This window comes from Labeo rohita, chromosome 20, assembly GCF_022985175.1.
Source record: "Labeo rohita strain BAU-BD-2019 chromosome 20, IGBB_LRoh.1.0, whole genome shotgun sequence".
Classification (NCBI taxonomy): domain Eukaryota; kingdom Metazoa; phylum Chordata; class Actinopteri; order Cypriniformes; family Cyprinidae; genus Labeo; species Labeo rohita.
The window spans coordinates 20,851,283-20,869,419 of NC_066888.1; the positions used below are offsets into that span (position 1 = coordinate 20,851,283).

At 36.6% G+C, this 18,137-nt stretch overlaps 1 protein-coding gene across 2 annotated transcripts in view; it reads left to right on the top strand.

Annotated features, from left to right (window-relative positions):
* The window catches only part of sesn1 (sestrin 1), a 53,049-nt gene extending 36,012 nt beyond the window's left edge, over positions 1 to 17,037 (top strand). Inside the window, exons 1-10 of one of the 2 annotated variants that reach the window (XM_051138434.1) lie at positions 12,192 to 12,435; positions 13,249 to 13,314; positions 13,469 to 13,669; positions 13,753 to 13,935; positions 14,325 to 14,555; positions 14,671 to 14,818; positions 15,147 to 15,259; positions 15,349 to 15,539; positions 16,531 to 16,675; positions 16,762 to 17,037. In XM_051138434.1, coding sequence (XP_050994391.1) covers positions 12,337 to 12,435; positions 13,249 to 13,314; positions 13,469 to 13,669; positions 13,753 to 13,935; positions 14,325 to 14,555; positions 14,671 to 14,818; positions 15,147 to 15,259; positions 15,349 to 15,539; positions 16,531 to 16,675; positions 16,762 to 16,848 — 1,464 coding nt within the window. In that variant the 5' untranslated portion in view covers positions 12,192 to 12,336 and the 3' untranslated portion in view covers positions 16,849 to 17,037. Of the gene's footprint in view, positions 1 to 12,191; positions 12,436 to 13,248; positions 13,315 to 13,468; positions 13,670 to 13,752; positions 13,936 to 14,324; positions 14,556 to 14,670; positions 14,819 to 15,146; positions 15,260 to 15,348; positions 15,540 to 16,530; positions 16,676 to 16,761 lie in introns of those variants that run through there. The other variant, XM_051138433.1, reaches the window with a different exon arrangement.
* Positions 17,038 to 18,137: the final 1,100 nt, after the last annotated feature.

The window sequence follows — 18,137 nt, forward strand, 5'->3', positions numbered from 1 at the left end:
CATTTTTATGACTGGATTGCACAATCCTGTCCACGTTTTCAGAAATCATAGAGCCCTAGAAACCATAAATTGCAGATAGATACAGATTTGCTATAATAAGCACATTTACACTACTGTTCAAAAACTGCACCATTTTTGGAAGAAATAAATACTTTATTCAGAAAAATGCATTAAATTGATCAAAACTGACAGTAAAGGCGTTTATAATGTTACAAAAGATTTATTTAAAACAAACACTGTTCTTTTTAACTTTCTTTTTATACAAGTCTAAAAATAACGTTTCATGGTGTCCACAAAAATATTAAGCAGCAGTCATATTTAACAAATAATAATATATTTTTCTTGAGCAACAAATCAGCATATTAAAATGATTTCTAAAGGATGACGTGACACTGAAGAGTGGAGTAACGCCTGTTAAACATTCAGCTTTGTCATCAAAGAAATAAATGATTAATAATAATTAATATTACTGCATGAATTTTGTATGAAAAAAACAGTTCTGCCATTTTGAATTTAATCAAGTTGCACCCATAGGTGGCGCTATACAAATAAAAAAAACTGTTATCAAGGGAGTTGAAACTATTATCATTAAGCAACAAAAATGGCGGGTGGAAATCCAAATTTTGCAGCTAAGAATTACGAATAGTTGTGAAAGAGTGATTTTCATGACATTTAGAGTGTGTGTGTGTTTAGTATAGTATATATACAGACAGATATACAGTCTATCTAAAACCTGATGATTGACCCTGATTTCCTGTGATGATTGACAAATCATAATTATAATATTTTCATCTCTGTTTTCCACACTAAAACTCATGAGCCAGGCCAGTTTGAATGTGTATTTTCCACTGCTGCTGTTTGTTTTCTTCCATGGCAGGTTGTTACAGTTAGATTTGCTTCCTCACAGACTGTATCTTCTGTAGAGGTGCTGTGTTTGTATATAGTTTAATTTGGCCGTTGCTTGACAAGTCTAGTCTTTCCTGCTGCTGACCATATGGCTCCTCTAAAATGGGCTCCCTAACAGACGACTGTGTGTATGAAGCCAGAGTATTCATTCAGGGGAGCTGGACATCATTTGTTCTCATTATATCCATTGCGAAAGCATGTCCAGAACCAAGTTTAACACTTCTCTGGCATTCAGAGTTTTTGGCTCATGCCTACCCCATACATTTCTCTCTGCATTCAGTATGACCAACATACTGGTTCAATGCAGTTACAGTTAATTTGAATCATTTATAGTAATTTCCTGACATGTTGTTCAGTTTATGAGTCTGTCAATGATTTATCACACTGTTTTCCCCCTCCTTTCTCTGGCTATCTCTGTTTTGCAACATGTTATTTAGTCAGCGAGCTGCAAGTCTGCAGAACCTGTTTCTCCTCTTCTCTTGTATGGAAGGACAAGAAAGAATGAGTCGGGAGGGGGTGGTGTGGGTGTTTAGGGGGAATTTTTGGCACACTTCCTCATTTTGTCTTCATAAATAACAATTTTCCTTACCTCCTTCTCTCTTTTCAAGCTCATAGCAGTAGAACAACAATTATTTTGCTGTACTTTAAAAAGAGAAGAAGTAGTTTCGGAGGCACTGACAATAGAATATGTGAGTTTAAGTGTGTCTGGGCATAAAGTAGTCCTATCGTTCTATCAAACATGACTTTTAGTGAAGATGTTTCTTCTCTTTCTAAATGTAGGAGTCAGTGCTACAGTAGTTTTTGTTTTTATTAAAAGATCACTTTACTTCCAGAACAAACATTTACAAATAATTTACTCACCCCTTTTGTGATTCAACATGTTTATGTCTTTCTTTCTTCAGTCGTAAAGAAATTATGTTTCTTGAGGAAAACATTTCAGGAATTTTCTCCATATAATGGTCTTCAATGGTGCCCCAAGTTTAAACTTCCAAAATGTAGTTTAAATGCAGCTTCAAATGGCTCTAAACGATCCCAGCCAAGGAAGAAGGGTCTTATCTAGCAAAACAATCAGTCATTTTCTAAACAAACTGACAAATTGAAAGTTGAGAGTGAGTAAATTATATGTAAATGTTTGTTCTGGAAGTGAACTACACTGTAAAAAACAATTTGTTGAGTCAACTTAAAATGATTTGTAACCTGGCTGCCTTAAAATCTGTTAAGTTTAGGAAACACAAATATTCAACTATATGTTGTTACTTAGTGACAACTTAGATATTTGAGTTGAATCAACATTTTAAGCTTGACTAAACATCTTTGAGTTGACTGAACTTAAAAATTTTAAGGCAACAGGGTAACTAAATTATTTTGAGTTGAAAATTTTAAGGCAAGGGTAACAAATTTTTTAAGCTGACGCAACAATTGTTTTTTTTTTTTTGTTTTTTTTTTACAGTGAACTCCTTTAATGAGGTTGACTAATTTATTTAGATTTTTTTTATTAATTTAATTATTTTAGTAATTTATTTAATTATACATGCATTAATGCTTTATTATGTAATTATTTATTAATTATTCTAGATAGCTAATAAATGCCAGATGTTAAAATACTGGTTTGTCTAAATTATAAACCTTTTTATATTTAGCCTGGTGGATTATCGGCACCAATATTGAGCATTTTTATGGTTATCAGTATTGGTCATTTCCAAAACCGATTTGCTGATAAAATAATAATAATTTAAAAGCATTTAAACAAAGTTTTTGTCAAAACCCTTGTTATTCTTAATTTTGACATTAATTTTTACACCAGACATAAATATATCAGTTCATAATATCGGTTATTGGTCTACTTGATCTGTAATAATCGTTAATGGCATCAGCCTTGAAAAACATTCAGGTCGACCCCTAATATATATATAAATGCTAAAATCTGGGCACCACAACATGATAATGAAAAATGGTTATTTACTAAAGACTTACATGGGTCTATAATTAATTATCTGCTCAGCAAACACGTGAGCACAAGTGAGCATGTTTAGGTGGAGTCTCTAGAACATATAGAGCATAAGATAATTAAAAAAAAAACACATGATAAGCAAAGACTGTGAACCCGTTTACCTTGACATGTTGATATTTGAAGTCAGAAGTGACTGACTTCTGGGTAGTATGCATGTTTGTGCACGTGCACAATTTCAATGCATCAAACTGCAATGTGTTCTGAAGATCTCACAGGTTTTATGTGTCATTTGCACTAAAATCGTGAAATGATATTCTGTACCACGCAAGGAAGAGTCAGAGATGGTGTTTGTGTTGTCTAGTGTAAAGTTTTTTCATCTGAGTGCATTTAACAGATCCTAATTACATTACTTTTTGAGAAAGAGAGAAAGGGTAGTGTGCAGGTGCTTTAGTGCTTGTAAATTATTACATTTTTCAAGGATGGAAATTTCTACAGTCAGGGAGGGGAAATCAAGAAGTATACAGTCTCTGCTTGTCATTCATAAACAATAAAATATTAAGTGGTTTCATACTGACTGTGGCATGGCCTGAGGCCCAGGCCTAGGTGGTTTTGTTTGGCCGTCCACTTGTGCTCAGGCCTCATCTGACATTGATGAAGAAAGAGGACACGCAGAGTGAAATTAGTTCACCAGAGCTTTTTAATAGGAGCTTATGATGCTGCAATATTGTTAGGCTGTTAATGCATTTCCTCTTCACCACTGCAAGCAAACAATTCTGAAGAATTTCAGATCTATATCAGTCTGAATCAATGGCTCTGTTCCAAAAACCGACATACATGGGCAGCTGCCTTCTATTCTGAGGCAGCATTCTAACTGAAATGGAACTTCAGAAATGACTGATTTGGAACGTTCTACATGAACTGTTACTGGATAGTTCACCCAAAAATAAATATCTGTCATCATTTTTTTCTCACCCTCATGTCATTCCAAACCTGTATGACTTACTTTCTTCTGCAGAACACATACCAAAGAAAAAAATATATATATTTTTTTCAAAATATCTTCCATGTTTCACAAAAAAAGTCAATCACACAAGTTTAGAATGGCATGAAGGTAAGCAAATAATGGCAGGTAATATGTATAAACATACATGGCACACACATATTTGGGATAAAATAGTCCATTTTATTTGTGTCAAACAAATGCCATTTAGTTTGACTTGTCTTTATTTAAAACAATGAAATTTAGACATTTTAAAGTCTGGCTTAAAAGGATAGTTCACCCAAAAATGAAAATTAGCCCATGATATACTCACCCTCAAGCCATCCTAGGTGTAAATGACTTTCTTCTTTCAGACAAATACAATTATATTAGTTATATTAAAAAATGTTCTGCCTTTTCCAAGTTTTATAATGGCAGTGAATGGGTGTTGAGATTTTAAAGTCCCATAAAGTGCATCCATCATCACAAAAAGTGCTCCACACAGCTTCAGGGGGCTAATAAAGGCCTTCTGAAATGAATCAATGCATTTGTGTAAGAAAAATATCCAGTCCCTCCAAATATCCATATCCATTTAGAAAAATGGTAAGATTAACAACATTAACATTAGTTAATGTATTAACTAACATGAATAAACAATGAGCAATACATTTGTTAAACTATTTATTCATCTTTGTTTATGTTAGTTAATAAAAATACAGTTGTTCATTGTTTGGTCATGTTACCTCACGGTGCATTAACTAATGTTAACAAACACAACTTTAGATTTTAATAACACATTAGTAAATGCTGAAATTAACTTTAAGATGAATAAATGCTGTAGAAATATTGTTCATTCTTAGTTTGTGTTCACTGATGCAGTTAACTAATGATAACTAATGAACCCTATTGTAAAGTGTTACCAAAAAGATGAACAGTTTTACTAGTTGTATTGCTACTTTTTTATTGAATGAAATAAAAGATAATGAAGCTTATTTACATGACCGTTAAGATATTTTGAATTGTTTTCATTTAATGTTCTTGGGATTGTAGATGTAGCTTCCTTGTATATTGAAAGGTCAGGTTGTTTATGGAAAGTTTTTACATCATAACAGTGTTCATAAAAGTCGTAAACTCATATAAAAGCAGATTGAGTCGATGTTTATTAGCATATGCCACCAGTTTGTCCTATCAATCTCATATCTGCTGCCCTGCCCTCAGCGAATTGACCAGTGCAAATACGTCATGTTTAGAGTCCTTCTCCTCACATATGATATTGTATGATACAGATGCTGAATCAACAGAAAATATAATGACACCATTATTGTCTTGTTCCAAGACTAACAGATCAGGCTGCATTCAAAAAATCATCATGCTACTTTCCACAGTTGTAAACTGTGGATAAAAAGAAAGGTGATAAAAAAGAAATCTGTGACTCTTATTTTTGTTTTGAGGAACAGTGTTCTCTGGTCTAATTGAGGAAGTGTTGTTTTGTTTAGCCTGTGGCTCTGCTGCTAAACATAATCAAGCAGTTCTGGATGGCAATGACTCACCATATAGTGGACATATTTAATAAAGCATCATAATTACATGAAAGTTAAGTCAAGAGCTCATGCACGGTAGCTTTCAGTAAACCGCACAGCTTTATCAGTCATGACCACTAAGCCATATGTATTGATTATTACTGTTATAAAGCAAAGTCTGCTTAGGTTTCATATCAGATGATAAGGGACAGTCTTTAATTCTGTGGCTCTGTGTTCTGTGTAGAAATGTACATATTGGATTGTGTGTGTGTGCTATACCCCCTGTATTTTAACAGCTGTGAACACTCCCCGTTAACATAACATCCACGGGAACTTTGGCTTCCTCACGTGCAAAACAAGCAGCAGCTCTGCAGCTATACAGAAAGAGAGGGAGAACGACACCGAATAGAGAGAAAGAGAGAGAGATTTTCTGTTTGTCTGTTTAACTACATTGGCCCAAAAACAGTATGTGGGCACTTAAAGGGATAGCTCACCCAAAAATGAAAATTACCCCATTTTTCAAGCCATCCTAGGTGTACATTTCTACGTACAGACTGCAGATAAATTTGGTCGTCAGTTCACCTTTTACTCCTCAATCATGTGCTGTACGCACATAATTCACTAAAATACGAGAGTGACAACCGCATTCGACAACTGCATTAACTCCCGAAAAATACAAGTAGTGACAACCACATTTACAGAATTTCTACGCAGTGTGTACGGAAATGAACTGAACAACTAGTTGTTAATGACGTATTTAAATGCGCATCAGAAATGTGTCTTTGTCTGTATGTGAGATGCAAGAAAATAGCAGTGAAAGATGGCTTAACCTTAGCACATTATGACACAAGCTCAGTGTTAGTGTTGCCAGATCTTCATAGAAAAGACAACAAATAAGGACAAGCACAAAAAACACTAAAACACCCAAATGCTTTATGTTTTATAACACCAAAAAATCATATATCTCATATCCGCAACAGACTACTTTATTAACTCCATAAAATGGCAAGCTTTATGAGCTAAGGCCAAACTACATGCCTAAAAGCGCTTGTAAATATGAGGACATGGCAACACTGCAAGACAGCGCTTTCTAAAGCAGCCTCCTGAGCATAAAAAAAAACACAGCACGTCTATGAGTGGTGGTTTAGTAAAAATCGACAGACAAAGAGTCTTTAGCCAAAAAATGATGGATAGCAAATGGCTAAATTGTTATTCACTCCCGCAAGATGCTAAAATGTTACACACATGGAACGATAATTTACGGGATTTAAATTTAAATGTGGTTGTCACTCCTGAAACTTGCAGTGTGTACGTGGCCTATGGCTTCCTTCTTTCAGACAAATACAATCAGAGTTATATTAAAAAATGTCCTGAAGAAAGAAATGTCCTCTTCCAAGCTTATAATAGCAGTGAATGGGTGTTGAGCGGATGACATAGGATGTAGGTGAACACGGTGGTGAATGCAGAAACGCAGTGGAGAGAACAAAATGTCATCCACTGAAACGCCACTAAATGTGGATTTAAATATGGATATCAATGCATTAATTCACTTCAGAAGGCCTTTATTAACTTCCTGGAGCCATGTGGAGTACTTTTTGTGATAGATGGATGCACTTTACGGGACTTTAAAATCTCAACACCCATTCACTGCCATTATAAAGCACATTTTTACATGTAACTCCGATTGTATTCGCCTGAAAGAAGAAAGTCATTTACACCTAGGATCACTTAAGGGTAAGTTAATCATGGGGTGATTTTCATTTTTGGGTAAACTATCCTTTTGTCATTTGTTGACACAAGACGTGTCAAACTAAATGGCATTTGTTTAAAACAAATATACCACAAGTACACTTTTCATGCATTATATTTCACAAAAAGAGGTTTCGTAAGTTTAAAACGATAAAACAATAGACATATTGTTCAAAATAATAATATTTGGACAGTAGAGTCTCTGGTTGTGACACTGCCTGCACAACTACACATGTGATTACTCGGAAAAAACACGTGTGTGAACGTGAGGTCAGCTCACTTTATACATCCACTAAAAGTTACCTTGATTCCAGATGAATAAAAATAGTGACTAAAAGAAGTAAAGCTAGATCTGAGAAAAATGTGACTCCAGACACTTAGGGCCACTGTATATAAGTTGTGTTTGTTCAGTGTCTTCAGTGTCACATGATCAACATATGCTGATTCAATGCTCAAGAAATATTTCCCAACCATAGAGGCACAACATAATGGCCAAAGATATTCATCTGATTGCTTTCAAACATAGAAAACAGGTAGAACATAGCATAGGAGTGCAGGTGCGTCTTGTGTAAACGCCCCCCTTACAAGTTACTGTTGTTGTGACAACTAGGCCATGTTTTTTTTTTTTGGTGGTTGTGCATGATTATAGTTTATCCTATCATTAACTTTTATATATTATTTAATTAAGATGTTACCAGGGCAAGTACTGAACTGTTGGCTGGTAGAAACAATCCTTATTGTTGAGTCCTGAGTGAATGCATATGCGTGCTAACATGCTGTGTAGTTTGTGCTTTGGGAGTGCCATTTCCTCTGACTGTCTGGATATGTATGTGCGTGTGTACATTTCTATCGGTGTTCCTAGTGGACCGCACCTCTTTCAGGAAGACAGATGCAAGACTGAGCTGCTCCAATCAACCCGGTTCTCAGAATTCCCAAGTTGAATCCAAGTACCAGACTGAGAGAGGAACATGGGGAAGTTGGGTGGGAGAAATAACCAGTGACACAGAGGATATAAGGATGAAAGAGCGAGAGGAAAGGTGGATCTGATAATGGAGGAAAGCACTGTTGAATGGTTATATGTTTAGTGTCATGAAAAGAGCTATTGAGCCTGAGCACATGAGCACAATCTAGTCATTGAACCCTCACTGTTATGCAAGTTCATCGGCCTCAGCCAGGCAAAGACACTCACTCGAAAGATATATAAACAAGGTTCAGAATGAATTAAGTAAATAAAATAGAGCTACTTGCCAGTTTTTTGAGAACTTTCCAAGGAAATGCAATATTAAGTCAAACTTTGCGAATGAGAATAATTTGACACTTGTTGATTTAACCAATGCAATTAATTCAAGTCAAAATCTAATAAATAAAACTTACGTTCCAGTTTTAGTTTAAAACATTCACCTCAGTGGAAAATAATGTGGAATATTCTTGCATTAACCAGAGCAAATATATTACGATCATGATGTCTCATCTTTATGTTTTTATGGCAGGTGCTGTTTTACAGTCAGACAGACAGCTTGTTTATGATGTTTTTGATGTTGACACAGTAACCTGCACCATTTGTACTGATATGCAAGTAAAACAACAGCTAAACAGCTGTGTATACCATTGTATATTTTGGATACTGCATGCAAAAAACGGATCCAGTGAGCCCATGCTATGTTAGTCTGGAATAGTTTGTCCAGCAAATTAGAATGGCAGTGAATTATCAAAGCAACAGAGTTAAATGCTATGCCTTGAAAATTCCATTTTTTAAATAAATATGTAGATCTCCTTTTTGCATTGTTATGGGTCACACATAGGATACTTGCATTGATCTATTGAATACTGGGGACATGTTCGGGCAGGTCACGACTGCTTTTATACATGCATTTATAATGAAAAGACAATCATTACATCTTTAGCATAATTAAACGATAAGAGTGTTAGAGATAATGACTAATATGCAAAGTTGAATGATTACTGGGAACCCCAGTCTTCTGCAGAATTAGTGTTTGCCTGTTCCTTTTTTCTGTTGCAATACTGACTTTAAAAGGATCTTTGTTGAACACAGACAGAATAAGGCTTTAATCTGTGTCAGAATGAATCAGACGAATTGCACAAACAATAACTGTGGATTGTGGGTTACTAAAGGAATATCTGTCTCTTCCTTTTTATTATTATTTTTTACATTGTGGTTATTGTCACACCATACGGTCTAAAGTTCAAGGCTGCAAAGACTTTAGTCAACTTGCAACACTATTTTGTGCATACAGAGCAGCAGATACATACGGCCATAAAAACATATCACTCCTAAGTCATTGAATAGACCGAGAAACAACTTGGTTTCAAAGTTAAGACTACTTTTTTCTTTCGGAGGCACTACGGTGGGGGAGTGAGGGTGAAAAAAACCAGATTGGACCCTGAAACTGTTGTTCTGCTCTCTGATTGGCTGACCGCTGTTGCTAGGCTTATGTCTTTGTGTTTTTTTTCGCTCTTTCTTCCCCCGTTCGCTGATAGGTCAGGATGGAACTGGTTCAGACTAGGGCTGCGTCAGGCAACTTTTCTGCCACTTGTTGAACATCCGAAGGCTTGTGGTTTTAGCGTTGCTGCTCGTTCAGCACAAGAAAAACAACAGCGCAGAAACACATTCACTCAGAAAGGCACTTCTACAAACACACCCTATTACTCAGAAAGTGTTCACACATAATGAAAAATTGTTCACCGGCAGAATTCACAAACAGAGCCAGAGGTATTGCCAGATGTTGGCTGTTTTTCTCACAGCTCCAAGAAATCAGCTTTTCAATCTGACATTCACACACATAGTTGTAAATGAACATGACTTAAATATGGGTTTTAACACGAGGAAATACTGAAGAGATCTCTATGACTGGAATTATATATGTAATACAAATTCATACTTTTATTTAGCAAGGATACATTAAACTGATCAAAAATAATGATAAAGGCATTTTAATGGTACAAAAGATTTCTATTTCAGATAAATGCTGTTCTTCTGAACTTTCTATTCATCAAAGAAACCTGAAACAATTCCACACAGCTGTTTTCAACATAATAATAATGATAGTAATTGTTTTTGAGCAGCAAATCAGAATATGATTTCTGTAGGACAATATGACTGGAGTAATGATGGTAAAAAATCAGCTTTAACATCACAGGAATAAATTGCATTTTAAAATATATTTGAATAGAAAACAGTTCTTTTAAATAGTAAAAATATTTCAAAATGTTATTGTTTTTGCTGTACTTTGGATCAAATAAATGCAGGCTTGGTGAGCAGAAGACACTTAGTGTTCAAAAACTTTTGACTGGCGTCAAAAATATTTAGGTTCTAGTAAAATAATCAATGAAATTGAAGAAAATGCGGAAATAAAACTGTCTTTAAGTTGTCGTTTAATAGTTTCCCTGTTTAACGTTTTACTGGTACAAAAAAAAAAGGTAATTTGATTTTTGTTTATTCTTCTAAGATGCATATCAGATGCGTATGTCCAGACATGTTTTTCTTGTGTGATCCTTAAATGACTTCATTGATACAATGAAAAAATGACTTTAAATGACTCTAAAAGCAAGATTCATGTTTATATTTATCATTTCAAAAGCATTATTTGTGGTGTTTTAGGCACGTGAATGGAGTCTTTCCACTTTTCATGGTCTGTTTCCATAGATATAATCGACTGAGCAGATGAGCCCGATGTTATGATACGGTGCGGGTACAGTAAAGCCTGAAGTTTGTTCTCTGATAATAGTTATGGCTCTTTTAATAAAGAGAGGAAAGGGTGCCCTCGGGGAGGTGGGCGCAAGGCAAACGCTGACCATTCTCTTCTGTACGTTTGCTGAGCCATAGGGCTCAGTGGGCCTGGTTTAACCACGCCCCTATCACCAGTGAGAGTGCTGACTCCTGTTCTGATCTGTTTACACCCCCTCAGCCCCCCCGATGTAGGACGGTCCCTTCAGACACAATGAACATGCTGAATAGCTACTCTTCATCTCGTGAGCGATGCCAGATTTAAACGCTTTGACAGCCTTCTGCTCATGCACAGGACTTTAATTCATGTTTGTCGGGCTTATTACTCTACAATATATTCAATGGTGCCTATCAGAGGGAAAAAAAGACTGTGCATTATGTTTTAGTTGTGAAACATTTAATGTGTTGGTAAGACTGAAGCTCAACTTTACATTGCATAATCTTGACAAATTAGCTTTTTTGTTCAGTCAGTTAAAAATCATGGCACCTGTGGAAGTTTTTTTTCACTTTTCCTAGAAAAAAATCAATGTCTGAGCCAAAAGAGTCACTTTATCTAATAGGTGCCTTGACTTGTCCCCTGTGGGGCATATTAAGCTGACGGCAGGAATTGATCTTGGCTTGTTTTTCACTGTAGTCCATGCCGTCATCTTCATTCACGTTGCGGGGCTTGTTTACTGCAGTTCGCATTTGCTCAAGGAAAAACATCCCCTCCCATTTGCTTAGGCTACTTAAATATGTCCCTTTCACCGAACAGCAGGAGGTAACAATGTCATATAGACTAGACAAATCTTGATTATGTAAATAGGTTTATTGGAAGAGCCAGTTAAAAGTCTGTTAAGTATTAACCAACATTAGAAAGCTTTTCCAGTCATATGCCTGAAAGCAAAGCTTTGCTCCCTATCAAAGTGCACTGAGATAGAACCAACTCAACTAGTCATAGATTTCCATATCAAACCCAAAAATGAAATTATGTCATTTACTTATTCACATTGTTCCACGACTTTCTTCTGTGAAACAAAAGGACATGTCAGGCAGAATCTAAGATAGTCACTATTCAGTTTCACCGCCTCTTTTATTCCAAATTAATAGCTTTTGTTCTTCCTAACATGTCATTTTCATTAATATCATAAAGTTAAAGTGGTTGCAAAGACGTAAAGATGCATTGATGATGACAGAATTTTCTTGGCTGCTTGAACTACCGTTTTAAGTCGCCTGTAGGCGCAAGTTTCGCTTTTAACCCCGCCTCCCCGGCGTTGATTGGTCAACGTAGGTTGTTTTCGCAGCGCGATTGGCTACTAGGCACGTCAGTTTTATTTACAGCCTGTTATTTACCACAGGAGGGCTAGGAAAGAGTGGGTATTCTGCTCGGGAGCTTCAACAGCTGATATGAACGGGTAGCGCAACCAAATGCCTCAAGAACAACGGGAGCTAAAACAAATACAAAATAGTCGCTCCAATTTCTTATTTAGAAGCAGAAAAGCGCAATATGAGGCAGGCATCGGCATCTAATGAAACTATGGAAAACTCCTCTCTCATGACAGACTTGTTCAAAATTTGCACACAGTGCGAGCGGCTTAGTAAAAAGGTAAGAAAGCTAATGACACTGAGTTTAACTAATGACAGATGTGTTTTCAGTTAATCTGTTAAATATAAATAGCTAGTTTACTTTTTCATTGATTTTTAAATAATGTCCGGCTATTCAGTCCGTTTGCTGCAGTGCAGTCAGTTCTTTGTACTTGCATCATTAACACAGCTAGCTTGTTTTTCTCAGTCTTCCGTCATCGGATCAATAGCCACTCGTTTTTATCAATGACTGATTGTATTAAAATCAGTGTTTCATTGTTTAAACGCTGTTTTTTTATTCAAGCAACGCACTAAAATCATACATTCAAGATTGCCATTGTGTGAAACTGATGTAACGTTACGTTGCCGTAGGGGACAGATTGAATTGCTCGCGGGGTCAAGTTTAATAGCATTCAGTAATGTATTTTTATATGATTGCTTGCATATTACAGTCTGAGTCAGCTATTTTGACACGATTATGTCACTGGTGTATTGTTAACTCAGACAGGCTTTTTATTCATAGCGAATCTAGGTCGTTTTGAATCATTCTCTTTGTGCCTTTGACTGCTTCTGTAGTATCTATAAGCAAATGAATGATATTCATGGTTTGATTATTGCTATTGATTGCATTATGTATTAAGAAGAACTTCTTTTATGCCAGAGAAAATTCTAGAACCAGCCATTGATATTTGAGCTGAGGAGGGATGTTATTTTTAAGAGCTGTAGGTCTGATGCCAGGATTTCTTCGATATAATAAGCATAGTTTTGTGCCAAGTGCTTCTCTTGGGTTTTGACATGTATATTAAACATATAATCATGTTATTGGTCTTTTTAGGACGTTGGAGTGCGAATCCCTAGACCGATGGGAAATGGACCAAGTAGATTCATACCAGAAAAAGAGGTTAGTGTTAACATCTTAAAGCTCACTTCAACCATTTAAATCAGCAAATTGATTTTTTTGGCATTAAAAATGTTTATCATGGGTCTAGTGAAACTATATTTCCAAGTTCTGAATTCCCCAGGTTCACCTCATCTTTATTCCCCTGTTGTCCTAGATACTTCAAGTCAGTAAATTGGATGAAAGAATACAGTCGATTTTTGAAGACGCCTTTGCGGTGCTCGGTCGCCTTGACAACATCTCCTTAGTGATGGGGTTCCATCCTCAATATCTGGAGAGCTTTCTTAAGACACAGCATTACCTGCTTCAAATGGACGGTCCGTTGTCTCTGCACTGCAGACATTACATAGGGATAATGGTGAGTCCACAGGCTGTTTTTTTGTATGCAAATCAAAAATCACAATGACAGATTTTTCTAAACGTGAGTCTTGTCCTCAACAGGCTGCCGCCAGGCACCAGTGCACATATCTGGTCAACCTGCACGTGAATGACTTCCTGCAAGTCGGAGGTGATCCCAAGTGGTTGAATGGTCTGGAAGAAGCCCCACGGAAGCTGCAGGCTCTTGGGGAGCTCAATAAGATCCTGGCCCATCGCCCCTGGCTGCTCACCAAAGAACACATCGAGGTATGACTTCAACCTCACCGTCACACACGGACACACGCCTACAGCTGTTATGTAACTCTATGAGCATAAATAAGTTTTATAATCTTGTTAAAGGCAACTACGAAGTAATATGTCAGTCTAGTTTCAGTAGATATGCGTTTATTATGTGTTTTAGGAGTTTTAACAGACAAATCTGCATTCACCGTATTCATGTATTCACTGCTAAATATGCCGTTACTTTTTACTTGATGGTTATGACATGAGTCATTAAACTGAAACTTTTCTAGAAAGTTTTTCAAAACCACATGAAACCATTATGAATACCAAGAGTACATTTCTGAGAATCCATCTTTGTTGTGGACACTCTTACATATCCTTATCATTTTTTTTGGTTTGTGTTTTTGTAACAGCGTCTACTGAAGGCAGAGGAGCACAGCTGGTCCCTGGCGGAGCTGATCCACGTTGTGGTGCTACTCACACTCTATCACTCTCTGGCCTCCTTTACATTTGGTTGCGGCATCAACCCTGACATCCATACAGATGGAGGACACACGTTCAGGCCGCCCTCGCTCAGCGGTTACTGCGTTTGTGACATTGCCAATGGCAATGGTGTCCTGGAGGAGATGTTTGGAAACCAGCAGGTGAGACAAAGGCAAATGTATTCGAGGAAAACAACGGAGTGCAAGGGTCAAATTCTTGACCATTCAGTGCGCACAAACTGTGTGATGACCTAGATTCTTATACGTATTTTCTTAGGTGTCAGAGTTGTCTGGTGAGGTGGAAGTGCTGATGGAGAAGATGAAACAGCTCCAGGAATGTCATGACGAAGAGGAAGCCAGTCAGGAGGAAATGGCCACCCGTTTTGAGAGGGAGAAAACGGAAAGCATGTTGGTGGTCACCTCTGGTGAGTGGAGTTTCTATTTTGAACTACAACAGGATGACTTGTATTGAAGGGATAGTTTACCCAAAATGAAATACTGTCATTAATTACTCACCGTCATGTCGTTCCAAATCTGTAAGACCTTCATTCGTCTTTAGAACACAAATTAAGATATTTTTGATGAAATACAAGAGCTTTCTGACCCTGCATAGACAGCAAGGTTCCTACCACGTTCAAGGTCTGTTTTGAAGATGAACAAAGGTCTTACGGGTGTGGAACGACAGTGAGTAGTTAATGACAGAATTTTCATTTTTGGGTGAACTAATCCTTTAAATAAATGTTTGGTCAACAGAGGATGAAGAGTGTGTACCATCCAGAGATGTTTCAAGACATTTCGAAGATCCTAGTTATGGCTACAAGGACTTTTACAGAAGAGGAGAACATGTACCCACCCTCAGAGTGCAGGTGAGAAGAAAGTCACATAGTTTTGCCCGCTCTTGGAAGGAAATGCAGAACTAAAATAACAAAATTATGATGTTTTCTGCCCTTGACAGGACTATAGTTGGGAAGATCATGGATTTTCTTTAGTAAACCGCTTATATCCGGATTTCGGACAGCTTCTGGATGAAAAGTTCCAGATCGCATACAATCTGACGTACCACACAATGGCGACACACCAGGGTGTGGACACTTCCATGCTTCGTAGGGCCATCTGGAACTACATACACTGCATGTTTGGGATTCGGTAAGTCTTTCCGCTGCTCACTATGTAGGAATTTTACATATATTTGGTTACACTACCAGTCAAAAGTTTTTGAACAGTAAGTGACAGTAACAGTCTCTTCTGCTCAGTACAGCAAAAGCAGTAAAATTTTGAAATATTTTAGTTTTTTGTCTATTTAAATATATATTAAAATGTAATTTATTCTTGATTAAAGCTGAATTTTTTAGCATCATTACTCCAGTCTTTAGTGTCACATAATCCTTCAGAAATAGCTGTTTAAGAAACATTTTTATTATTATTAATATTTAAAACAGTTAAGTACATGTTTTCAGGATTCTTTGATTAATAAAAAGATCCAAAGATCATCATTTATCTGAAATAAAAAGCTTTTGTAACATTATACACTATACTATTCAAAAGCTTGGAGTTGGTATAATTTTAGCAATTGATTATAGAAAATTAATTATAGAAATGAATACTTTTATTTAGCAAGGATGCTTTAAATTGATCAAAAGTGGTGATAAAGACATTTATAATGTTACAAATATTTTTATTTCAGATAAGTGCTGTTTTTCTAAACTTTCTATTCATCAATTAAACCTAAAAAAAAAATCTACTCAGCTGTTTCCAACATAATAATAATGATATATGTTTTTTGAGCAGCAAATCAGAATATTAGAATGATTTCTGAAGCATCATGTGATGAGTAATGATGCTAAAAATTCAGCTTTGAGATCACAGAAATAAATTATGTTTTAAAACACATTCAAATAGAAAACAGCTATTTTAAATAGTAAAAATATTCAAAATTTTACTGTTTTTGTTATACTTCAGATCAAATAAATGCAGGCTTGGTGAGCATAAGAAATATTAAAAATCTTACTGTTCAGAAACTTCTGACTGGTAGTGTTATTTTTAGTTTTACATTTAGACATTAACTATTATTGTTAATTTATTTATATTTAGTTATTTAAAATCATATCGCTGAGGTATTTCTGTTTACTGCATGCAGGTACGACGATTATGACTACGGAGAAATTAACCAACTGTTAGACCGCAGTTTTAAAGTCTACATCAAAACTATGGTCCGCACTCCAGAGAAGATCACCAAGAGGATGTACGACAGCTTCTGGAGGCAGTTCAAGCACTCTGAAAAAGTAAGAAACACTTCAAAAACGGGTTTTAAAGCTTAAACCGTCTCGATTCAAGTTACTAACGATTCTCCCAATCTTTTTTTTTTCAGGTCCACGTTAATTTGCTTCTTATGGAAGCGCGTATGCAGGCAGAACTGCTCTACGCTCTGAGAGCTATCACTCGCTACATGACATGAAGTGCTGTTCTTGTCTTTTTATTTGACTTTTTTTTACCTGTTGTTGACGTTGGACAAAAGAAAAACGTAAAAACGACAAAAAATGGAAAAAACAAAACTGAGGAAGAAGAAGAAAGGGCGGCGGCGGAGGACGATGACAAGCTTGTTTTGTTAAAAGAAGGAAAGGAAAGAAAAGAAAAAAAAAAACAACTGTCAACTGAACCTACTTGCTGAATCACTTGTGTGGCTGCTCAGCCCGCAGTGCCAAATCTGGCCACTGGGTGGGCATCCGAGCAAAATCCCTCTATAAGAGGACAAGCTGAGACTGCGAGCTTTCGGAGGCCAGACCTCCTTTAGTATTTCAAATGCATCTGCAATAAGATGCCGTATAATCATATCTTCTTTTTGTGAGATGAGATTAAAAAACAACAACATACACATAGCAACTCCAGCACCGGTGCAGAAAATCTGCACTAACATGACTATCTACTAGTGTTTTTTCCACATTGTTTTATATATCATTTTTTCAGCAGTGGCTAGAGATAGAAGCATTATTGATTTTGCATAAACGCGTGCCTAGTCATGCGCAGCACTGGCAACAGATGCTGAGGTGCCGTCTGTTCTGTTCATGCTGCTTTTCTCAATTGAGAGGCCTCAAGACACCCAAACCATCACCCATTTGTATAAGCTAATCCAGGAACGATTGTGTTTAGTGTGAGTGTGAGAGCGCGATTCAAACGTAATAGCTGTCTGAGCCCTTCTTAGAGTTTACTGTAAGACACCACTTTGTCTCATTGTGACATTTCCAATGTGTGAATGCTATGGGGGAAACGGGAAAATCCAAACATAGGCTCTTTTTGGGGATTCATGCATTTAAAATATCAAAGCACTTTTTAAACAATGTTAAGCTTCAGCTTTTATGTAGCCGTTTTGTTTCGATGACCGTTTTTCTATCTTTTATTATTTGTGTTAGTGACTTTCAAAGTGGAAAGGTCTTCCTTTTGTGACGTGCTTCCTGTTTGATCCATCCGCCTTATCTGTCTTCCTTTTAATGCACGGTCATCTGAACTCCTTGTTTTTTTATTTTGGGGTTTATTATAACTAAATACCTCTTGTTATGTATCCTTAAATATCTAAGTGCTGTCTGGTGAGCAGAACTTTGTCTTACGTGGCCGCCTGCCCCGCCAGGCGACCCGCACGACCGTACGGTTGTGGGGGTTAAACCATGCTTGTTCTCATTATCAGAACTTTAAACAGTGTAACTACGCAGTTTGTTTCCAGTGTGTGTGTGTGTGTGTGTGTGTGTGAGC